Source organism: Nicotiana tabacum, chromosome 23 (genome assembly GCF_000715075.1).
Source record: "Nicotiana tabacum cultivar K326 chromosome 23, ASM71507v2, whole genome shotgun sequence".
Taxonomy (NCBI): domain Eukaryota; kingdom Viridiplantae; phylum Streptophyta; class Magnoliopsida; order Solanales; family Solanaceae; genus Nicotiana; species Nicotiana tabacum.
Genome location: NC_134102.1, coordinates 7359903 through 7381684, shown reverse-complemented (window position 1 = coordinate 7381684; position 21782 = coordinate 7359903). Strand labels below are relative to the sequence as shown.

Here is a 21782-nt window from a genome sequence, read left to right as displayed (position 1 = left end):
GACAAAGAGAGCTTGTTTGGGGGGTGGTTTGAGGTCACTTTTGGGTGTTTTGAAGTTGTTTTTTCAGCTGTGTTTTGGGCATTTTTTTACTAATTTTTTTTATTTCTAACAGTAGTCTTAAAAGTTGATGCTTCCGTATTAGAGAAAAATGGAACCCTAGTTAGGCCTTTTATGGAGCCTCTGTTTAAAAGTTGATCTCTTTGTTGAGATTAGGCATATGTATGCACATATACGTGCTTTCTTGGCATGCTACTTTATGAGGGATAATTGTTAAAAAGGGATAACTGTTGTGATAATGTAGTAGGCAAAAAAGAAGGGTGGTCTTGCTCCAGAATTTCGTCTATTATGACAATGAAACAACTGCAAACTTTTCACTTTACATCAACTTTCTTGTCTCAATTATTTATTCTCCAAGCTCCTCATATCCTTTTTCCCTTTACTTTACAACCATGACATGATAAATCCCATCAACAGTCTTCTATTTAGCTTAGAATAACTATGTTTTTTCTGTGGTTCAATGTCTATGGAGACTGCTAAGAGGAGATTGGTAATTGTTTAAATATCGCAATCTTGATTTTTTCTAACATTACTTGAATTTATTAACTCTTTTTGTTTCATTTTCAAGAAGCTGCTCTTAAGTGACCCACAAGATTTGGAAGAAGACCCACACAAAAAGCAAAGTCGGGGAAGAAGCTTGGGTTGAGCCACAGGCTGAGGAGACTTATGTAAGATCAAGATTAACTTAAAATTTCTTTTATAATGATTGTTTATATACTAAATTTCACTTTTAATGTAGAATCGGTATAAACAAGCATTGGAAGAGCTTGCTAGGAGTCAGCCGACCAAGGAGCAAGGCCAGCCAATCATGCCATCAGAGGAAGAAACTCTCCCATTTTGGTTGAACATGGTTAGAGGCGTGTATAAGGGTAGAGCATACAGCCTTTCCTCCGAGCGCAACTATCACCGCCTTGAGTGTGGACTGCAAGGTATATACTTTTTATGTTAATAAGCTCTTCTTTTTGTTAGCTGTGTTCCGGGGGATGTTTTTAGGGTCGCTTCATGCTACTTTTGTTGGTGGTTTGGGGTTATTTTAAGGTGGAAGAGAGCTGATTTCTGACTTCTGATTTGGCGACGTACTGATACGATTTTTGTCCTGAAAATAATATTCTATCAAGTGATTTTCTTCATAGTGATTCCATTTTCAAGTTTGCTATAATCAAATTTGAATTCTGGCATCTTTGTGTTGGAGCATCAATATAACTGTGTATTGTTTGGTAGTAGAAAAATCAAAATGTGCAATGTCAATAATAGTCTGCAAACTCTGTTTTGAATTGAAACCTACTTTTGATTGCTGAAAAGATTTTGATATGTTAGTTGTCCGCAGTATACCCCTCCTTGAACCTAGGTCCTAGATTTTACTCGCTAAGCATAGGAATTTAAGTCCCCTGATGTATTATATGAGAGATTTTAACTTTAATCAATGAGCTTGAAAAATAATGATTGCTAATAGACTCGAAATCTCCTGAATTTCAAAAGGAAATTAATCAGGTTTAGATATCATATGCTACCTTGGTCAGTGAATTTGCCATAGTCCGTTTTAGCTCTTTGCTAATATATAATATATACTAACCTTGGTAAGTGAATTTTTAATAATGTACATGTTCACAGTAGTCAGAAGTATTTGGAGTTCAAAATGATGTGGAAGAGCTTTTTAAATTAAAACCAGCTTTTGATTGCTGAAAAGATTTTGATATGTTAGTTGTCCGCAGTATACCCATCCTTGTACCTAGGTCCTAGCTTTTACTCGCTAAGCATAGGATAAGTCCCCTGATGTATTATATGAGAGATTTTAACTTTAATCAATGAGCCTGATAAAGAATGATTTCTAATAGACTCGAAATCTCCTGAATTTCAAAAGGAAATTAATCAGGTTTACATATCATATGCTACCTTGGCCAGTGAATTTTCCATATTCCATTTTAGCTCTTTGCTAATATTTAATATATACTAACCTTGGTAAGTGAATTTGCAATAATGTAAATGTTCACAGTAGTCAGAAGTATTTGGAGTTCAAAATGATGTGGAAGAGCTTCATAATCAAAAACTTTAGGATTTCAAAAGGAAATGATTCAGCTATATAAGTCATCACCTATTATTTCCAAGAATCGTAAGCGTGTCAAAGGTAGTTTAAGTCATCACCTATTGTTGCCAAGAATTCTTATGATTTGCAAAAGCAGTATTTGCTTGGCCTAGTCTCATTTAAGAAAGGAAATTTTATTCGAAATTGGGATCGACGAGGTAGTACATCTTATGATACAATTATTTGGTAAGTATTCTTTTTCTCTAGGGTTGCATTCTGTGTCTGGTTCAAGAGGTAAAATCTTTTAGCTCATTTCTAGACTTTCTAGGAAGGTAGCTAAGATATTATATCGTTGGAACTTGTGATTTATTTTCGAAAAAAATTCAAAATTTTATTCTAATGGTGCACTTCTTTTGGTGGTAGAGGCAAATTATGCAAGCAGAACAGATGATAAAAGAAAAGTGCAAAAGCTTAAAGAGTTTATTTGTTGGAGAACTTTTTCTGGTTACTTTTTATGCAGTTAGGTGCTGAATTATTCCATTCTAACTCTTCGTGTATTTTTTTCACTTCTCTTTTGTGGATTATAAGGTATTGGAACATCCGCCACCGTGCAAAGTGAGGACCTTGAGGAGATGCGGCGAACGATTCAACAACTTTCTAGGAACTATGCAGATGAACGAGAAAAAAGAAAGTATGAAAAGAAGATTAGGACCGCACTTAGGAATGACATCGAGTCCCTCAAGGCTCAAGTGAACCACTTAATCGGTATGCCCCGCTCTCCGCCAAAAATCCACATTTGTGAAAAGGATGAAAGTGATGGAAATAATATAAATGATGAAGAAGATGAGGGGGAATCTGAAGATGAGTGATTTTATGTTTGGTGGGATTGTTGTTTAGTTGGATGTTGACTCTGAATATTACATTTTGAAGTTTGGTTGGATAGTTTTGATATTTGATGGGATAATTTGGATGTTTGGTATGTTTGGATAGTTTATAAAGTTTTATTATTGTTAATTCGTATTTTATTATGGTTGCATTTCTGTTTTTATTATAATATTCCAGTTGGTAGGTGGTGCAACAAAAAATAAGCATTGTATGCCAAAAGTATACCAGATTTACCGAGGAACTTACCGACAGAGTCTATTGGGAAAAATATTTATTTGTTAATCCAGAATTTTTATAGTTACCGAGGGAGTTCGTCGGTATACTTAAGACAAATTTTCAAATTTTGTTGAATATATTGATGGATATCCATTGGAATATGAATTTATTCATTTTTTTATTTTTTAAATTACTAAATTAAAATTTTAAATATACCGATGGTATCCGTCGGTAATATTAAATTATTATTTTTAATTTACCGACGGATATCCGTCGGTATTGATATTATCGATATTATATTATTTTATAATATATCGACGGATATCCGTCGCTAAGTAAATTATTTTGACCAAATAGTGTTAGAAATGTACTGATGGCTTTCTGATGGGGTCCATCGGTAATTATCGACGAATTTTGCCGGTCGCTTTTATCGAGAAAAGATTTACCTACGTACCACTTACCAACGGACTTCCTTCGGGAAAGCCTTGTTACCGAGGGACGTGCGTTGGTAAACAGATAATTTTTAGTAGTGTTTGAGCTTGACTTACTTCTTGGCAATGCACTCTTTGATGAAGTGATATCTTGTATCTATATGCTTGCTTCGATCATGATACACCGGATTCTTGGCGAGTACCTGTGCATATGTTTTATCAATACAAATCTCTGTAGCTTCAATTTGTGGCAAATTGAGCTCCTTCAATAATCTTCTTAGCCAAATAGAATGACAGGTACATGATGTTGCTGTTATATATTTGGCTTCACAAGTCGAGAGAGTAACTATGGACTGTTTCTTTGAACTCCAAGAAATAACAGAATCACAAAATGTGCTTTTTCTATCATCAATATCTCTCGCATAATCACTATCATAAAATCCCATAAGGTTGAAATCATTAGAAGAAGAATAAAATAACCCAAAGTCGATCGTACCTTTTAGGTAACGAAGAATTCTTCTAGTGACCTTCAAGTGAGTAGAGATAGGACCATCTATGAAGCGACTTACTACTCCAACCGCAAAGAGTATATCTGGCCTGGTACAAGTCAAGTACCTCAAACTTCGCACAAGACTTTTGAAAAATGTGGGATCCACTTTTTCTCCTTCATCAAACTTGAACAATTTTGTCCCTCTCCATCGGTGTGTTCACCGAGTTGCAATCGAGTATGTTGAACTTCTTAAATATTCCTTTTGTATAGCTTTTTTGAGAGACAAAAATTCCATCCTCCATCTGGCTCACTTCTAGGCCCAAGTAGTATGACATGAGCCCTACGTCTGTTATCTCGAACTCACGAGACATATCTTTCTTAAAAGCTTCAAACAAACTTGGATTATTACGCGTGAAAATAAGACCATCAAAATAAAGACAAACAAGTAAGATATCTCCATTAGTATGAACTTTAAGGTAAAGAGCATATTCACGGAGATAACGAGTAAACCCATTGTCTTGAAAATACTTGTCGATGCAACTATTCCATGCTCATGGAGCTTACTTTAATCCATATAAAGCTTTCTTCAACTGCAACACTTTATCTTCATGATTTTTTACCACAAAACCCAATGGTTATTCAACATAGACTTTTTCTTCAAGATAGTCTCAAAAAAGCTGACTTGACATCTAGTTGATGGATCTTCCACTTCATTTGCGCCGCCAAAGAGATCAGGAAACGAATCATCTCCATGCGGGCAACAGGTGCATAGACTTCTTCATAGTCAATGCATTGCCTTTGCTTGTAGCCTTTAGCCGCAAGCCGTGCCTTGTATCTCTCCATATCTCCACCAGCATTTTTCTTTGCCTTGTATACCCATTTAACTCCAATTGCTCGATGAACCTTGGGAAGTGTTGTTAACTCCCAAGTGTTGTTATTCTCTATTTACTCGATCCCCTCATGCATGGCTTGTCTCCGCCTTTTGTATTCAACAGCAGGGACGGATGTAGTATACTAGCTACGGGTTCAACTGAACCCATAACTTTTGACGCGGAGTAAAAATTTGTATGTAAAAATTTATTAAAATTACAAAAATAGTAGATATGAACCCATAACTTTAAAAATATAATAGGTTCAATATTAAAAATCTTAAAATTGAACCCATAGGATTTAAATCCTGGATCTGCCTCTGTTCAACAGCTTCATAAAAGTTCATTGGTTCACTATCACCAAAGAGACTATAAAAAATCCAAATTAGTAACTTCTTTTGTGTCCTCATAGAGCTCTTAAATACTCCTTGTACTTTGCGGTTGTTCATTTGAAATTTCTTGAGAATAGGGAGATGCAGAATTTGTTGGATAAGGAGGTGGAGTTGTGTCATGCACAGGTTCCACGATCCCTGGTTATTCTTCATCACCAAAGTATAGAAGAAAATCATATGAAATTTCTTCCTGGGCTTCCCAGTTCCATGCCAATTCTTCATCAAATTCAATATCGCGACTTACCATCACCTTACCGCTGCTTGGGTTGTATAACTTGTAGCTTTTTGAACTCGTATCATAGCCAACAAACATATGCTTAACACATCGAACGTCAAGATTCGCTCTCCCTTGATGTGGCACATGAGCATAGTCTATGCTCCCAAAGATTCTCAAGTGCTTGACACTTAGCTTTCTTCCACTTCATGCTTCTTGAGGGGTTTGATCTCTAACATTCTTTGTTGGAGACCTGTTTGTTTAAATAAATTGCAGAAGATACAGCTTCTGCCCAAAATTCCTTGGGCATATTTTTAGCTTTTAACATACATCTAGCCATATTAAGAATCGTTCGATTCTTTCTCTCTACAGCTCTATTTTATTGGGGTGAATAAGGTATCGTTAGAGGGAGATGAATTCCATGAGATTGACAAAAGTCATTAAATTCTTTTGAAGTGAATTCGCCTCCTCTATCAGACCTTAAAGCTTTTATTTCATAGCCACTTTCTTTTTCTACAAGTACTTTAAAATTTTTAAAAGCATCAAAAAATTCAGATTTTTGGTTCAAGAAATAAACCCAAGTCTTTCTAATAAAGTCAACAATGAAGAGTAGAAAATATTTACTTTTACCAAAGAAAGGTGGATTGATTGGCCCACACACATCAGTGTGAACAAGCTGTAGCGATTTGGTTGATCTTGACATGAACTCCTTTGGAAAACTCCTCCTTGCATGTTTTCCAAGAAGACAAGATTCACACAATTGATTGGTATGGTTGATTGATGGTATCCCATGCACCGTGTTCTTTTCTCCCGTTGATTTGAGCGCTTCAAAATTCAAGTGCCCAAATCGCATGTGCCTACACCATGATTCATCTTGCACATTAGCCTTCAAACACTTTGCATAAATTGTCTTAAGATTTAGATAAAATAATCTATTATTTGCCATATGCGCTTTAGCAATTAGAATTCCACTTGAATCTCTAAGCCAAAGATGCATATTTTTCATGTGGATGTCATATTCCTTTTTAAGAAGTTGGCCCAAACTCAAAATATTACTTTTTAATTTTGGCACATAATAAACATCTTGAATTAGCTTGTGACTACCATCTTTACAGGAGATCAGAATCGTACCTATCCCCTCGATTTAAATCTTTGAGGTATCTCCAAAGGACACATTACCTCTCACCGTTTTATTGATCTGCACAAACTTCTCTTAGCATCCACACATATGATTGCTTGCTCCATTGTCCAAATACCACGAGCTGCAATCATCCATGTCTTCTTCCTTGAGTGCCATCAATAATGTTGACTCATATTTTTCTTTCTTTTCGTCAACAAGGTTAGCTTTTTCTTCAATATTGCTACGACATTCCCAAGAGTAATGACCAAATTTATGATAATTATAACACTCAATTTTTGATTTGTCATACCTTTGTCCATTATTTTCTTGGTAGTAGCCACATCTTCTTCCTCTTCCTCATCTTTATCCACGACCACGACCTCTGAATGTATGGTGGATTTTAACTTCATTGTTGAAGTTGTCACCGTTACTTCTTCCTCTTCCATGACCGCCACGGCCTCGTCCCCGTCCATTCCCTTGATAGCTCTTTTCACCTCCATAATCCTTGAAGGATGCATGAGTTTTAAGAAGTTACTCCAATGGCACTTCTTTTCTCCTTTTGATTTTTTCTTCATGGGCATGCAAAGAGCCCTCCAATTGCTCTATCATCATAGAGTCTAATTCTTTAGACTCCTCAATAGCACACACCACAAAATCAAATTTAGGTGTTAAAGTACGAATGATCTTTTCCACCATACGGACATCTTTTATTTTCTCACTGTATCTTCTTAGTTGATTTACAACAGCCTTCACTTTTGAACAATAATCTGAAATGCATTCGGATTCTTTCATTTTTAAAATTTTAAAATCAGCCCTTAGAGTTTGAAGTTTTATCTTCCTCACCTTGTCTACTCCTTGAAGAGAATTTTGTAAAATCCCCCAAGCTTCCTTTGAGGTGGTAGCATCTGCCACCTTCTCAAATATGGCATCATCCAAACATTGGTGGATGAGCGTGAGGGCTTGTTGATCCTTCTTCCTCGTCTTTGCCAAGACCTCTTTTTCATTTTGAGGCAGAGCTTCCTCATTATCGGATTTTGCGTATCCTCTGTCTACGATTTCCCATACATATTGAGAGCCAAGAATGACTTTGATACGTAGACATCATTTCTCATAATTATCTTTTGTGAGACGGGGGTACTGAAAAGATAGCGCACCATTATTCTCCATGACTCTGATACCACGTTGTTGGAAAAAATAATAATCTCGCCCAGGAATAATATCCACGACAAATAATAATAACACAAGAGAATAACAACGATACCAACTCTTTTAATGGGGTAAAATACAATACCCGAGTTGAGCAATATTACCACTATAATATTACAACTTAGTAGTGTCAAGAGACTACTACAATTTTGAAAGAAATAGCACTTTTTATTTAAAAATACCTCACTACAATATTACTCACTATTTATCTCACAGACTACAATCTGTGGATTACTCTCTCTAACTTCTATTGCTTCTCTATTATTTTGGTGTAATTGAAATGAAGAATGGAGCCTTCTATTTATAGTAAAAGATGCTATCCAACAACTACAAAGAAGATGGCTTGTTGTTGATTTAGTCCTATAATCTTTCAACAAAGTTAGGCACTTCACATTCCATTTTTCTTCAATAAAGTTAGGCACCTCCCATCACATTTTTCTTCTTTTCATTTTATTTTCTTCAATATGAGCCTCACAGTTACAATTTATCTAGTTGAAAGGGGCGCTTTTACATTTCCTGCGAGTTGCTGGTAAGTGTAACAATAGGAGCTATTGCCAGAAGTAGCTGCATTTTTTGCCGGTATATCTATCACTTGGTTGGCTTCTCTGTAGCAATGAGCTATATTGACCTCTGCTTGATTCATCAACTGTATAATGTCATCAATAATGAATAATTTTTGAAAGATTGCTTTTTAAAGGATGCATAACATTTTAGAAGTGTTTGGCCCACATATTAAGTTATCAACATGCAACTCTTCTCAATTTCCAATTGATGCCAATGGCTTTTTCTTCTATTTCAGTCCCGGCTTTAATTCTTGATCAAGTTTCTGAGCATGGAAGAGTATTAAAATTAGTGTGTTGCTTTACAGGAAATTGCTGAGTCGTGATTATCTATAAACGAGGAGAATACTATTCGGCAATCTTTATTAATCGAGAACACGGTTTGAAATTCAACGAATAATAAGCTAGTTCCTCTACTTTATTGCACTTAAAATTGTTTGACTTCTTCTCATTCAGAGCTTGTTGCACCGGTAATGCCTAGTGGATTTGCATCTCATGTGTGATTTGCGAGCTATTACACAGTGAGTGAATTACCCAGTGCACACGCCAAGGGTAGCGGCAGCGAATTTCTAATTTTCCGAAAAAGAAAATTATATTTAAACTCGTAACGTGTACCTAACCTACACTATTTTTGCTAATGACCGGAAGATTTAGGAACTTTATCTCCGAGTTTCTAATATTCATACAATCTTTTATTAGTTTGCACTAAAATTACAATTTGTTCTTTCAATTTGTGTTCATAAAATTAAATTACTCGTGCTGTCGAACTAGCTTAACTTTTAGTATAAAAGTAAAAATACTCTTGGAAAAGTTGCACCATATATGAAAATATAACTTACATCTTTTAAGGGTTGGTAAAATGATTAGTGATAGAGATTAGGAGGTTGGTGTTTGTGATAGTTATCGATTATCAAAGAGTGAAAATAAATATTATGTGTTGATTAAACAAAAAAAATAAAACAAGAGTAAATAAATTGTAGTGACAAATGACCACGTTTTTGTGAGAATATAATTAAGTTGAGTTCTCTCATTAGGCAGAGAAAATATATAGCAACTGATTTCATTTTTAGGAATACATTTATTATGTGAGGAAAGTCAGTCCGAACCAAATTATTTTTTAAATACTAAATTACTTTTTTTAATTAAAAACAGATACCATTTGCAACTCTTCTAGAATAAGAAATTAAAATATTCGAAGTTCTCTAATTATTTTTTTACACCACACGAAATGTTCGAGAAGTTGTGCGAATTTATTAATTATAAAAAGGAAATTAAAAGCTCAAAAAGATGAAAATGACAGAGGCATATATCGATTGTGACCTCTTTATCATCAACAAGAAGCCTTTTTGTCATATTCCCTTCTACAATCTCATAAAGTCATAATAATAATAATAATAATAATAATAAAAGCGCAGTATATTTTTCTTAGTTTCCTCCTCATTTCCACTTTTGTGGCATAATGAAGTTTAAAAAATAAAAAATGTAAAAATTATCATCTTAAATATGGCATAAAATTAATATAGCTTAAAAGAATATCATTAAAATTTAACTAAAAATATTAAAATTAAATTATTTTTAAATATAAAAAAATATTATTCCTTTTGTAATATAATCTTACATAAAATTAAATGAAAGGAGTATAATTTATGAAGAGTAAAAAGGCGAGAAAAAGGGAAAAGAGTCAATTTTGCATCTCTTGATCTTTAATACCGTCTCCGCTTTAGTATTCGTCTAACCTATCATTTATCTCTCTTAAACGTTTCATTTGATTAACATATTCCACCTATTGGAACCAGATCCAGTAATTATGAATTTGAGTATTTTAAACAATTAGTTTTTCAAAAAGATAAATGTTTAGGACTGAAAATAATATTAGTAAATTTTTTATGCAACAGTTTTTTAAATTTAAAAATAATTTAACTTGAACTTCTAATTTATCTCTAGTGACATATTTTTATATTCATACAGATATTATGACGTATTTAAAATTATAAATTTTATAATTGTATAAATATTATGACATATTTCGAATTATAAATTTTAAGAATATTTTTTTTTTAATTTTTAGTCTATTTAAATTACGTCACATAATTTGAAACAAAGGAGTAATTAATAAATATATAAGAATAACTTTAACTTTAAGAAACATAAAGATTTCCACCTTCTAGGTCCTTCAAGAACTCTACTCTTTAAATTATCAGAATCCAAAAGCATAAATTTATATAAATACAAGAATCCAACAAGCTAAATACAGAAAACTCAGAGAAGAAGAAACAAGAGGAAGAAGAAAATGGCAAAAGCACGTTCAATAGGAATAGGTATAGATTATTCAGCAACAAGCAAAATAGCACTGAAATGGGCAATTGATAATTTAATAGAAGAAGGTGATAAAATCATAATTATTCATGTTGTTTCTTCTAAAGTTGACACTACTAATAAGCAGCTTTTTGAAGACACTGGATCTCGTAAGTTTTTTCTTTTATTTTTTTATTTAAAGAAGTTTTAATTTGTTTATTTCATTGTAATTAAACACATATGTTGCTAATTATTTTATATATTTTGCAGCTTTAATACCTTTGGATGAATTTAGAGAGATTAATGTGTCTAAGTATTATGGACTTAACCCTGATAGAGAGGTTCTTGATATGCTTGACACTGTTTCCAAGCTTAAAAAGGTAAGTTTAATTCTTTCTCTTTCTTCTTCTCCTCTTCCTCTTTTTCAGGTTGCGATAACTTAACCAATGACGTGTCCTTAAGGACCATTAAAGAAATTGAGTTCTATGAAAACATTTTCGAAAAAAATTATATTGTACAAATAGAGTTAAATAAATTTTTTGGTGTATATTTAAATTTTTAAATCCCCTTAATGTAAGTAAAGTTTTAAATGTAATGGTAAAGGGAGTTCAAAAATTACTTTAGTTCATAATTAAGTTTGAATCCTAGTTAAGTGTATTATCTTTTCTTTCTTTTTTTTGAATTAACTTGTTAGAATTTCTGATTTTGCCATAGTTAAAATCTTTTTCTTATTTTGGAAGAGCTTTGTGTTAAGAAAATTAAGGATTGTTTAATTATTAGTTTGTGAAATTAAATTGTTGGGAAATTGAAAATTACAGGTAATAGTTATGGCAAAGGTGTATTGGGGAGATGCAAGGGAGAAGCTTTGTGATGCTGCAGAACATCTCAAGCTTGATTCACTTGTAGTTGGAAGCAGAGGTTTAGGTGTCCTTAAAAGGTAAATTACACATCCCAAAAAAAAAAAAGCAAAAAAAATTCTTTAACCTTAACCATTAAAATTCTCATTTTTCCTCAAGATAACTTAACAATCTATGTCTGTTGAGAAAATATTCGAAGAATTATTTTAAATAAAGTATACTGATGGTATAAAAAAATTGATTACATTATTGATGTATAAAAGAGGATGATAAATATTCTGCGTTCACACAAATAAAAAAAATAATTAAATGTTGTTCTGATCTTTTATCAGAATAAATAAGGCATCAGTTTAATTATCAATATGGGTTAATTTGCAACTAGTTATATATTTGCAGGGTGTTACTTGGAAGTGTGAGCAACCACGTGGTGCAAAATGCAACGTGTCCTGTCACAGTTGTGAAGGCCAGCCCATCAAAGTAAAAATCCTATAAAGTTTGTTTTATTGTAAAAAGAAAAAAGAAAAAAAAGCCCTTTTGCTTATTTTGGATAACTTTACTTGTGTCCATTTTGTACTTTTACTTATGTTTTTTTCTGTACATATATTTTTGGATTTACTTATCAGGTTCATTAGTATGAGTTGGCTTTTGTTTGAGAGTGTTTTGTACGAGATACAATTGTGGGGTTCTATTATTTCGAGTTTATCATCTTATATGATTTTTGTTGATTTCTTGTTTGTCGTTATGAACACTTGTCTTTGTTGAATGCTGAATGTTTCACTTGTGAGCTGGAAAAAAAAATTGTGAAGTTCCTTGAGATAAGTGAACACTGTGAAAACATGAAGGGTCGATGTTAACAAAAAGCAAAACCTTGCATCAAGTTTAGCCAAGAATTATTTTTTTATAACCGTGATGTCCTGATCAATTTGTTCGTATTTCGACTAATTTTATGAAGTACCTGTCGTTCAAGTACTTGTACTGAATGATCTTTTTCACCAATGTTGGATAAATAAAAAGGTTTCGTTTGGTATTTTTTATTTTTATTAGAATTTAAACTTGATCACTAGATCACACCCTTGGATCCTTAAAGTTAATATCTTGATGAACTTTTGCTCAAAGGAGTGAAATGCCAATGCTTGCACTACATTGCAATACATAAAATTTCGTAACTTTTTTCTAAGAAAGAGTCTTTTTCTTTCTTGCTTCCATTTTCTTTTGATCTAGTGCGGTTACAAGTTCTTCGATATTTTTCTCCATTTAAACATTCACGTTGGAGACATATATACTTTTTGTTCTTCAGGCAGATAGGAAGATGCAAAAAAATAAATAAAGAATGAATGAATTGGTTAAACATGATTTATCTAATCTATGTGGAACAAATTGGTCAACTTTGGGATAAATCCTGTAAATATTTGTCATTTTGATTTTGAGATTACCACTCAGATTAGACACGTTAGCATCATCATTTATTCTACTCATCCAAACCATACTGTTTCCTAAAATATTCTTCAGCAACAATTGTCGCAAATATATCATATAGAGTGCAGGGGTAACTGTTAGTTTTCTAGAATTACGACAATTTTAGTATCCACAAGTTTTTTTCACTTTAAAACTTTGACATGTATACTTAGTAAAATGTCATATTTCAGGATAGTAAGCCACTCAAAAGTCAAAGCAAATGAAATTGGTTTGGATTTTGATGATAACATAGGGCATTTTTTTTATTTTATGAAGGTGGTGTTTGGTCCAGCTTGCATGAACCTCGAGTATTCCAACGGATACCTATAACCTCCCACCAGTACAAGTACTAGACATGTTTATCTAAGAAAGCCTGAGCCAAATTGCTGAAACTTGTATTAACTGCAGCTGCATAACTTTTGATGGCATCAATTACTTCTGGCTTTAAAATCTCTTCCTTGTTTGATGCATTGCAAAGATAATACAGAGCTCCTAGAGCATAATTTACCTGCCAGTTTGAAGTTCATTTGTTAAAACCATTGGTGAAATGCATGCACATACATCCATATACATATGTTACTGTTGCTCTCTATGTGCATATGCAAACAATAACCATTTTTGATTGTTATAGATAAATACGCTGTGTAACAATTCGTATACTGTAACTGCTCAGAAGAGGATGTCGATGAGAGACTGACATAGACTTTGAGAAGTAAAACTGACCACTACGCATAAGCCTGTTGATGATCTGAAAAAGAAGATTCAGTTTCTGAAATTCCAAATGACATGTTCCTCCTTCAGAAAGCTAGAATGAGTGAAGTCTCCTTTAGGTTTAGCCAAAGAGATTGAAGCAAAATCATATGCCTCTAACTCAGTTCATTCCCTATATGGTAAAGGTAGGTATGCCTGTACCCTTTTTTGATTCAACCAAGGTAGGCTCGTGCTGGGGTTCACTCGTGAAAGGAAGGTCCTAGCGGTAAAGTAAAGATAATCTTGGAGACAGGAACAAAAATACTACTAAATTTAAGAGCTTTTTTTATAAAGGCAAACATCTTTTATTCTGGATGCCGCCCAAAGTAGCAGAAATTCATACGACACCAACTGTTAAAACGACTACATTCAATAAGATGTGATAACACTGATGCCAGGTAAATTCTTATCAGAGTAATCGACAAGATTGACAGATCAATGGTACTCGGCAGCCCAAGTAACGACTGTTAGTTTGGAGTGCTTCTCACTATGTTTATGTGCAAATTTTAACGAGTGAACAGCAAAGCACTCAATAATCAAGAAGACCACAAACTGTTTGTTTATGTCCTTACCGTGTTCCTAACAGGACTTGACAAACACTGGATGACGAGAGGGATACCATCATTTTGAGTGATAAGAGCAGCATTTGCTGGATCTGCAAGTCACAAATGCACACGAGTTAATTTTCTGGAGCAGCTTACAGTAAGTCTACTGCGATTCAGAGCATACCAACAAAAAAAGTTCCAAATCATGGAATCAACATAAATTCCAAAAGCTTTAGTCTTACCAGCACAAGCATTGCAGATTCCTCCAATCCCAAACTCCACAAGCCTCTCACTAGGCTCAGTTAAACAGTCAAGAAAAAGTTCTATAACATTAAGCTGTTTAATATTACAAGACAAGTTGAGGCAAACAGAACAGGAAAAGATGATTCAATAACAAGATTAAACTACTCATCAGAAGATTCTTAACCTGGCGCAAAAAGGTATAGTTGTAAGGATCATATGCAAAGTTCGCCAAATTAGCAACAATCTTCTCTTTCGTCTCTGTAGTAACAAGAATGTATCAAACCATATAGAGCTGAAACGAGAAGTGAAAAACAAAAGCACATTATAGTTACTTGCTTCTATATTGGCTTAATCTTTGGCAAACATGAAATTAACTTCCCACTTAATAGCAACCCAAAATATCAGACTGACAGGCTCTATCAGTTAGCACTATTGATTGTGCTCGGAGTGTTAGCCTGATGCTAAGGAGAGGACAGACATCTAAGCAATTAGGCAGTTATCCCTTTGATTCTTTTTCTCTTTTTCGGACAGATGTAGTCGTGTTGCCACAGCTAACAGATATCTTCTGGTCAGTGCAAACAGTTGCTCTTTCACTCAACATCTCGCATGAAAAACTCAACTCCACAATAAGTTGCCCTACAAATATGAACACAGCTTTCTTGTGACTTGAAAGTATTAATGCTTGTTTACCATGTTCTTATCTTAATATTAACATTATTGTAATCTGGAAAACACCTACGAACTCCCTGATCAAATAATTGCAATTGACTCAACAAAGAGGTCAATATGATATTCTGATAAAACATTTTGTCTCATTACAGTATAATCCAAGATTGTAGACACAGAACGAAGCAGTTGAATAAAACTCTAAGCATACCTTCAGAAGATGCATTCTGAAACTGAGTTACCAATTCCTGAAACAAGAATGAAGGAATTGATTAGTGAAATATGCAAACAAGTTTTCTGCATATCCAGGAATTTCATGTACAAGTAATGTTTTCTTAATATCAGCATATGAAGTTCTGCAGTTGAGCAGTTCCAGTCTTCTTCCTTACATAATGTCAGACGATCAAATATATCGAGTAAGGAGGCCTAACCTGAAGGTATTCCACCCTCGGAGTTCCATATTTTCCAGTGCGTTCGTCTTGCCTTTGGCTATTCGTGAACATGTGACTGCAACTATGGAAGAGGAAGAGATCAGACTTCAGCAACAATGTAAACAGGATGCGCACTAAATATAAGCTTCAAACTTACAGTTGTATTTTCCTAGTAATAAAGCAATTAATATTAGTAAAAGCAACTTAGATCTAGCAGAAACGGAGAACAGAAAAAGCAACTAGTATCCCTTAGATTCTGATCATTCCCCTTTTCTTCCCCAACACTTGTCATAACCTTAAACCCCACTGCTACACCCTTGTGCCATCTATCCAGCTCAATAACCTTTCCTCCACCTCCATATCCTGCCCTTGCTAAGTGGCCGTCACCTTCTCGTCGGCAATCACCGTCGCCAAGAATGGCATAGTCGCAAAGCTTCATTACACAAGCATATGATGTTTAAATGTGACCCCCCCCCCCCTCTCCGGTCCTTTAGACGACAACAACAACAACAACAAAAAACTCAGTGTAATCCCACAAATAGGGGTCTGGGGAGGGTAGTATGTACCCACCCTTACTCCTACCTTAGGTAGAGAGGTTATTTTATGATTACTGTAAACTAGTCCATGGACAAACTCTCAATGAACCATTAATTATCAATCAACTATCCCTCAATCTCATATTAGTTCAAAGACCAAATAATCCATCTTAAGCAGAAACTTAGGTTGCCTAAATCTCACACTTTTCCTGCTGAAGATAATTACTTTGACCCCAAATAGTTGGTACAATATTTTTCATTTGTTTCCATTGTGTTCTATATTTAGTTCTTTTTTTTTATGACCTAGACATCCATCTGGGGTGAACCCTTATGACCAACCACAGCCTTCAAAACTCGGGGATAATGGGTCTGCCGCTCTACCATTCTCCACTTAAATACCCATTGTGTTCAATTCTTAACCGGTTACGACAAGTTAATAAAGCTTTTCATTGTAGCAAGACATCCAATGATAACTAAAGGCCAAAAAAGGAAGCAACAAAGTTGATTACTTTGCAGATAATTCAAGATCAACCAAATGGTCTAATAATTAAAATTCCTCAAAGACCTGAAACACATTGAAACCAAATGCTAAAAGAGGATTTTCAACCAAAAAAATGAGAATCTAAAAAAACAATAGTAGCACTTAATTCAACTCAAGCTGCTAAAGGGGATTTTCAATCAATCAAATGCAACATTAGAAACTACCAAAGTGTGAAAAAGGAGCAAAAAATAGAGCTGTAAACAGATTAAATTTATACTTTTGAGCAAAATGAGGGAAAGCTCCGACAAGAGGAGATAGTGGTTTCTTCCGTTTTCCGGCAAAGATGACGGGAGAGCAATTGGGCTTCAGGCCGTTGGGCTAGAATACAGTAGATAGGTACAAATGACATCATGTATCCACTTTTTAAATGGTTCTATTTAAAACCTAGCCGAATCTTATAATGGATTTAACGTTTAGCCACATTGTTGAACAGCCAAGTTCAAATAGTTCGAATTATCACAACTCAAACTTCACGACACTGGCCTATCCGCCTGAAGTTCTTCATTCTATAGCTAACTTCATGACACTAGCCTGAAGTTCATTATATTATTGTTGAAGATGTTCAATAAAATTTTAATCTGTTTGTATAGGGTAAAATCGGTTCGAATTAAATACTCGAATAATAGAGCGACACGTGGAACCGAAGACAGACAAAAAGCGAAGCAAGTAGAAACCAAGACCGGGGACAGCAGTCTCGGTTGGCACCGGGAAGACCCTGAAGGGAATATTGCTAATGAAGACAAATGAACGTTTGTCACCCGATGACATTCAATAAAAAATATATTTTTCAGTATCAAATACACAATCTGTTATAGAGAATTTTGGAATTCATAGCCTGCTGTTATACATTCATCAATGGCCCCCATGATTATCATTTAAGAGGAGCTTGATCCTAGGACCTTGTTCCCTAGGTGCAGCTATAAATAGTGACTTTAACAACTATTGTAGGGGACACGAATTTTCTGACAAACTTATGCTACACATTATTCTAAAGCTCAATAATATTTTATTTCTAGTCTATTGATAGTCTTATTACTGCCTTCAGAAGTTCTGCTCCCGGAACCAAGTTATTTGCGGATCCTCCTCGTCTAACGATCAACATAATTTCGGGGGGAACGAGATTAATGGTGTAACCTTTTCAGTAGCAAAAAAGACAAAGGTATCAGTGACCCATAGCAAGAGACTCCGGGAAGTCACCGAGGATGATATCACCTTCACGGAGGAGGACGCAAATGTACTCCTACTACCGCACAACGATCCCCTGTTAATTTTGTTTAACGTTTTAGATTTTAAAATTAAACGTGTTTTGGTGGATCTAACCGGAAGCATCATTCCGTCCATAAAGCTCCTCGTCGGGTTCAACCTAGTAAGTGTGACAACCCGAGGGGAGATCCTGCTGCCCACAAACACCAAAGGGGTCATGAAGACGATCCTGTTTGAAGTAGTACACGGCGACATGGGCTACAACATTATTCTTGGAAGACCATGGCTGTACGAGATGAAGGTTATGCCATAACATATCATCAACTTCTGAAATTCCCAACTCCAGAAGGAATTAAACAAATAAGAGGTGATCTACCGGCGGCAAGGGAGATGAACACGATCTCGGTTTTCAGTAGGGGTAGCAAATATGATTCCCAACTGATAGTAAATCAGGTATACGGGATCTGAAAATCAGGTATACGGGATCTTCGACACCAAAGAGGAACGCATGCAACAATATGTAGTGAAAGTACTGCTCGCACGGTTCAGGGAATGGTTGTCGCACCTCCTTTTTTCGAAGATAAGGAGTTTTTTCAATTAAAGTGACATTATTTGAAATGAGATTGTTTTATTTTTATTTTTAGAGTCGCCACTTGAAATAATTATTTACGGTGTTCCAAGTCACCAAATTTGGAATCTCAATTCAAGAAAGTTTGACTCTATTTATGATCTGCGAACACAGAAGACCGGGTAAAAAATTCTGTTAACCCGGGAGAAAGTGTGTGGCACTCCCGAATTCTATGGTTTTAGCACGATCGCTCAACAAATAAACTTGGCTTAAATATCTGATGATTACACGTTTTAGACCTATGTGTGTTTGACCATTTTACCGCTTTTAATTGCAATATTTTAAGTAATTATGGAGTTTATTTTGAACGGGGCACGATGTTGTGCACTCGTTGTTTCACACACATTGCAAATCACGCCACGCGAAACGTACCCGCGATTTAACCATATTTATTATTATTATTTGAAATTGAGGTATCAAGTCACATAAATGCACACTTGAATTTTGGAGTTAGATATCACAGTTGGGCCTAACCCACAACTGTGACAATCATTTTATTAATTGCGCCTAAAGCAACTAGCGCCTATAAATCTTCTTTCAATTTGGAATTATATTTGGCGAATCAATTATTAAAGGACAAAAGGGTCAATTAGCATGTTCATGCCATAATGACTGGATTTCTCTTTTCAAGTGTCAAACAAACTCCACATTCCATTAACAGTATCCATCCTTACTTTATTAAGCGAAGACCAACCAGAAGAATAAATCAACGAAAACCTAACTTAAAACAAAGGAATACAACACTACTAGATGATTCAACCCCTTTAGATTTTGTGCTCACGCCTCTGGGACCAATTTAGATCCAAACTATTTGCTCAATTCTAATATAATGTCGATAGCTAAGACAAAAGTTTACCTCAAAATCCATATGGCTTAATATTCATCAATGTTGAAATAAGGAAACAAATCATATTAAATGATCCAAAAAATCAATGAAAACAAACTGGAATGTCATGCCATCTATTCATTCGTGCAAGCAAGTAACAACACATATGGATAAATAACCAGGGAAGAGATGAAAGAACGGACCTTTTATTGGTGAAATTTTAGAGCGGATACAATGAAAATAGAAACTCTAGAACAGTAATCCTCAAGCGAGCTACAAACTAGAAACCCGGACCGAAATCGGCGTTCCCGAACGGACTCATCTCTGCTGGGTCTGGATGGTGGTTTCAAGCTGACTTTCGCACAGTTGAAGTTTGGGCTGTTTTGGATCTGGATTTTGGAGTGCTTTTGGACTGAATTTTATGGAGCTTTTGCTGCATTTTTATGGTGTTTGAAGGCTGAGATCTAGATAAAAAGGATGGGGTGTTTGGTTGTCCGAAAATGGAGGTTAAAGGTCAGTTTTGTGACTGTTTTGGGGTGAGTTTTCGGACTGTTTTGGGACTCTAATGGAGGTTTGACAGCTCGGGGAAGAAGAAGAAGAAAGAAAAAATTGTTACTGCTTTAGCTCTCTCTGCTTTCTCCGTCCCTATCCGTCTCCTCCTTTCGTGTCGAGGGCCTTGATCAAGGAATTCTTTTCCAAATTATGCATATGTGTGGGGAAAAATGTGTTAAAAAGACATCTCAACTATTACGTAAGTATTTGGGACACCTTTTTATTAACAAAAGTCTTACTAAGAGCCACGTTGGATGGGCTTGTTTTAACTATAAGCCAAAAGTCATAACTTAGGAATTCTAACTTTTTGCTTTTGGCTTATTTTTATCATTTTAGTTTAAAAATAAGTACTTAAAAGAATTTTTTTACTTTATCCAAATACTACAAAATAACTTAAAAGCTATTTTGGCTTAAAATAACTTAAAATAAGCCAATACAAACGGGTTCTAATTAAGAAGGATGTAATTAGAAATAAAAAAACTTTGGGATAAAATCTTAAAACACAAAAAAAAAAAAAAAAAAATCTTTTAATGAGATGATTTTCCAACTTTTCTATCTTTTTTCTTTCTTCTCTTTTCAAAATTACACACGATTTTCCCCCATGCTTTTCTAATTTTTCTCTCAAATTCAATCTCCAAACTCAATACTACTATAGGGCTTCAAAAATCGGCTCCATTCCTTTCAAATTTACTTTGAAGTTGAAATTTCATCATTAAGGCAAGTTTTTTTCTTCTTTTTTTTTAAATCATATTGATAAACCTCGAACTTGTTATTTTAACCCTAAATTTATTTTTTGGGGGTGTTTTTGTATCTTCTCGTTGTTGTGTAGTTTTTGTGCCTAAATTCTAGAGTTATTGTGTAGTTGATATTTTTGATCAAAAATTTGATATTTTTATGTTGTTTAATTGTAGCCATTGATGTGGTTGTTCCGCGTGCCTATAAAATTAGTTGTTGTGATATTGAAACAGTTATATTGCTCTATTTTGGGTTTGTGAAATTCTTTTTTGCTCAAATGTTTCAAACATGTTAGTTGAGTGTTTGAAACATCTTAAGATACTGTTAAATATTCGTGTTGTTATTGTTGTATGCTATGAAGTTATTGCAATGCTTATCTGGGTTTGGTTAATAATATTTTGAGCTGAGTGTTTGAAATATCTCATTAAGATGTTTGAAGCTTCATACAAAATGTTTGAAACATCTGTAATGTCATGGGCTGCTTTCCATCATCAACCCATGACCCCTTGGACGCGCCCCGTGGCGTCCCGGCAAGCCTCCCAACGCCTAGCGCCACGGTCGGCCCCGTGGCCTCGGCAGCGCCAAGTGACAAGCGAGCATGCGCCTCTGTCGCCCCACCGATAATCAATGCCAGCGCCCAGCGGCTGGCCAATGCCATCAGTGTCGCGTGCACCGACAATGCCACGAGCACAAATCATCATGTTGCCAACAGCGCCGCACACCCAGACAGTACCCCGCGCGCAGACCCAATGCCAAGCACTAGCGCCCAGCCGCTGGCAGATCCAAATAGTGCTGCGTGCGCCCATAGCAATGCGCGCAGACCCTGCTGCTCAAGACAAAGTTGCTACCATCGGACTTGCTTCCATAGAAGACTAAGTCCTTTTCATTATAATTATAAAGCAGTTTTACTTCATTCATTTTCAGTGTGCTTCTACAGTTTTCTTAGGTCAACTCATGTAACTTTGGTTTATTTTTTTTAAGCATTATTATGGGGGACCAAAGCATTCAAACATTCAAGCATTCAAACAATTCTCTATACTGGTGTCTCTCCCCCCC

At 35.0% G+C, this 21782-nt stretch overlaps 2 protein-coding genes across 3 annotated transcripts; one reads left to right on the top strand and one right to left on the bottom strand.

Annotated features, from left to right (window-relative positions):
• Window positions 1-10642: 10642 nt before the first annotated feature.
• On the top strand, window positions 10643-12340 carry LOC107764180 (universal stress protein PHOS32). The gene is made up of 4 exons (XM_016582720.2): window positions 10643-10928; window positions 11029-11138; window positions 11577-11695; window positions 12012-12340. Exons 1-4 carry the CDS (start codon window positions 10754-10756, stop codon window positions 12094-12096), a joined length of 489 nt encoding a protein of 162 aa, XP_016438206.1. The 5' UTR covers window positions 10643-10753; the 3' UTR covers window positions 12097-12340.
• Window positions 12341-13154: 814 nt separating this feature from the next.
• On the bottom strand, window positions 13155-20182 carry LOC107764179 (uncharacterized). 2 transcript variants are annotated; one of them, XM_016582718.2, is made up of 7 exons: window positions 19643-20182; window positions 15706-15787; window positions 15486-15522; window positions 14793-14866; window positions 14608-14701; window positions 14393-14475; window positions 13155-13578 (listed from the first exon to the last, which is right to left on the bottom strand). In XM_016582718.2, exons 2-7 carry the CDS (start codon window positions 15775-15777, stop codon window positions 13420-13422), a joined length of 519 nt encoding a protein of 172 aa, XP_016438204.1. In that variant the 5' UTR covers window positions 15778-15787; window positions 19643-20182; the 3' UTR covers window positions 13155-13419. The 2 variants fall into 2 exon arrangements, with proteins under 2 accessions (XP_016438204.1, XP_016438205.1); XM_016582719.2 differs by having other exon boundaries at window positions 15706-15781; window positions 19643-20141.
• Window positions 20183-21782: the final 1600 nt, after the last annotated feature.

What these genes read in the sequence shown, in the direction of transcription:
- LOC107764180 (XM_016582720.2), top strand. Translation starts at nt 10,754, where the DNA reads ATGGCAAAAGCACGTTCAATAGGAATAGGTATAGATTATTCAGCAACA. An exon ending in TTTTGAAGACACTGGATCTC is followed by an intron (nt 10,929 to 11,028) that starts GTAAGTTTTTTC and finishes TATATTTTGCAG; the next exon opens with CTTTAATACCTTTGGATGAA. An exon ending in GGTTTAGGTGTCCTTAAAAG is followed by an intron (nt 11,696 to 12,011) that starts GTAAATTACACA and finishes ATATATTTGCAG; the next exon opens with GGTGTTACTTGGAAGTGTGA.
- LOC107764179 (XM_016582718.2), bottom strand. Translation starts at nt 15,777, where the DNA reads ATGTTCACGAATAGCCAAAGGCAAGACGAACGCACTGGAAAATATGGA. An exon ending in ACTATACCTTTTTGCGCCAG is followed by an intron (nt 14,702 to 14,792) that starts GTTAAGAATCTT and finishes AATATTAAACAG; the next exon opens with CTTAATGTTATAGAACTTTT. An exon ending in AATCTGCAATGCTTGTGCTG is followed by an intron (nt 14,476 to 14,607) that starts GTAAGACTAAAG and finishes TGTGACTTGCAG; the next exon opens with ATCCAGCAAATGCTGCTCTT.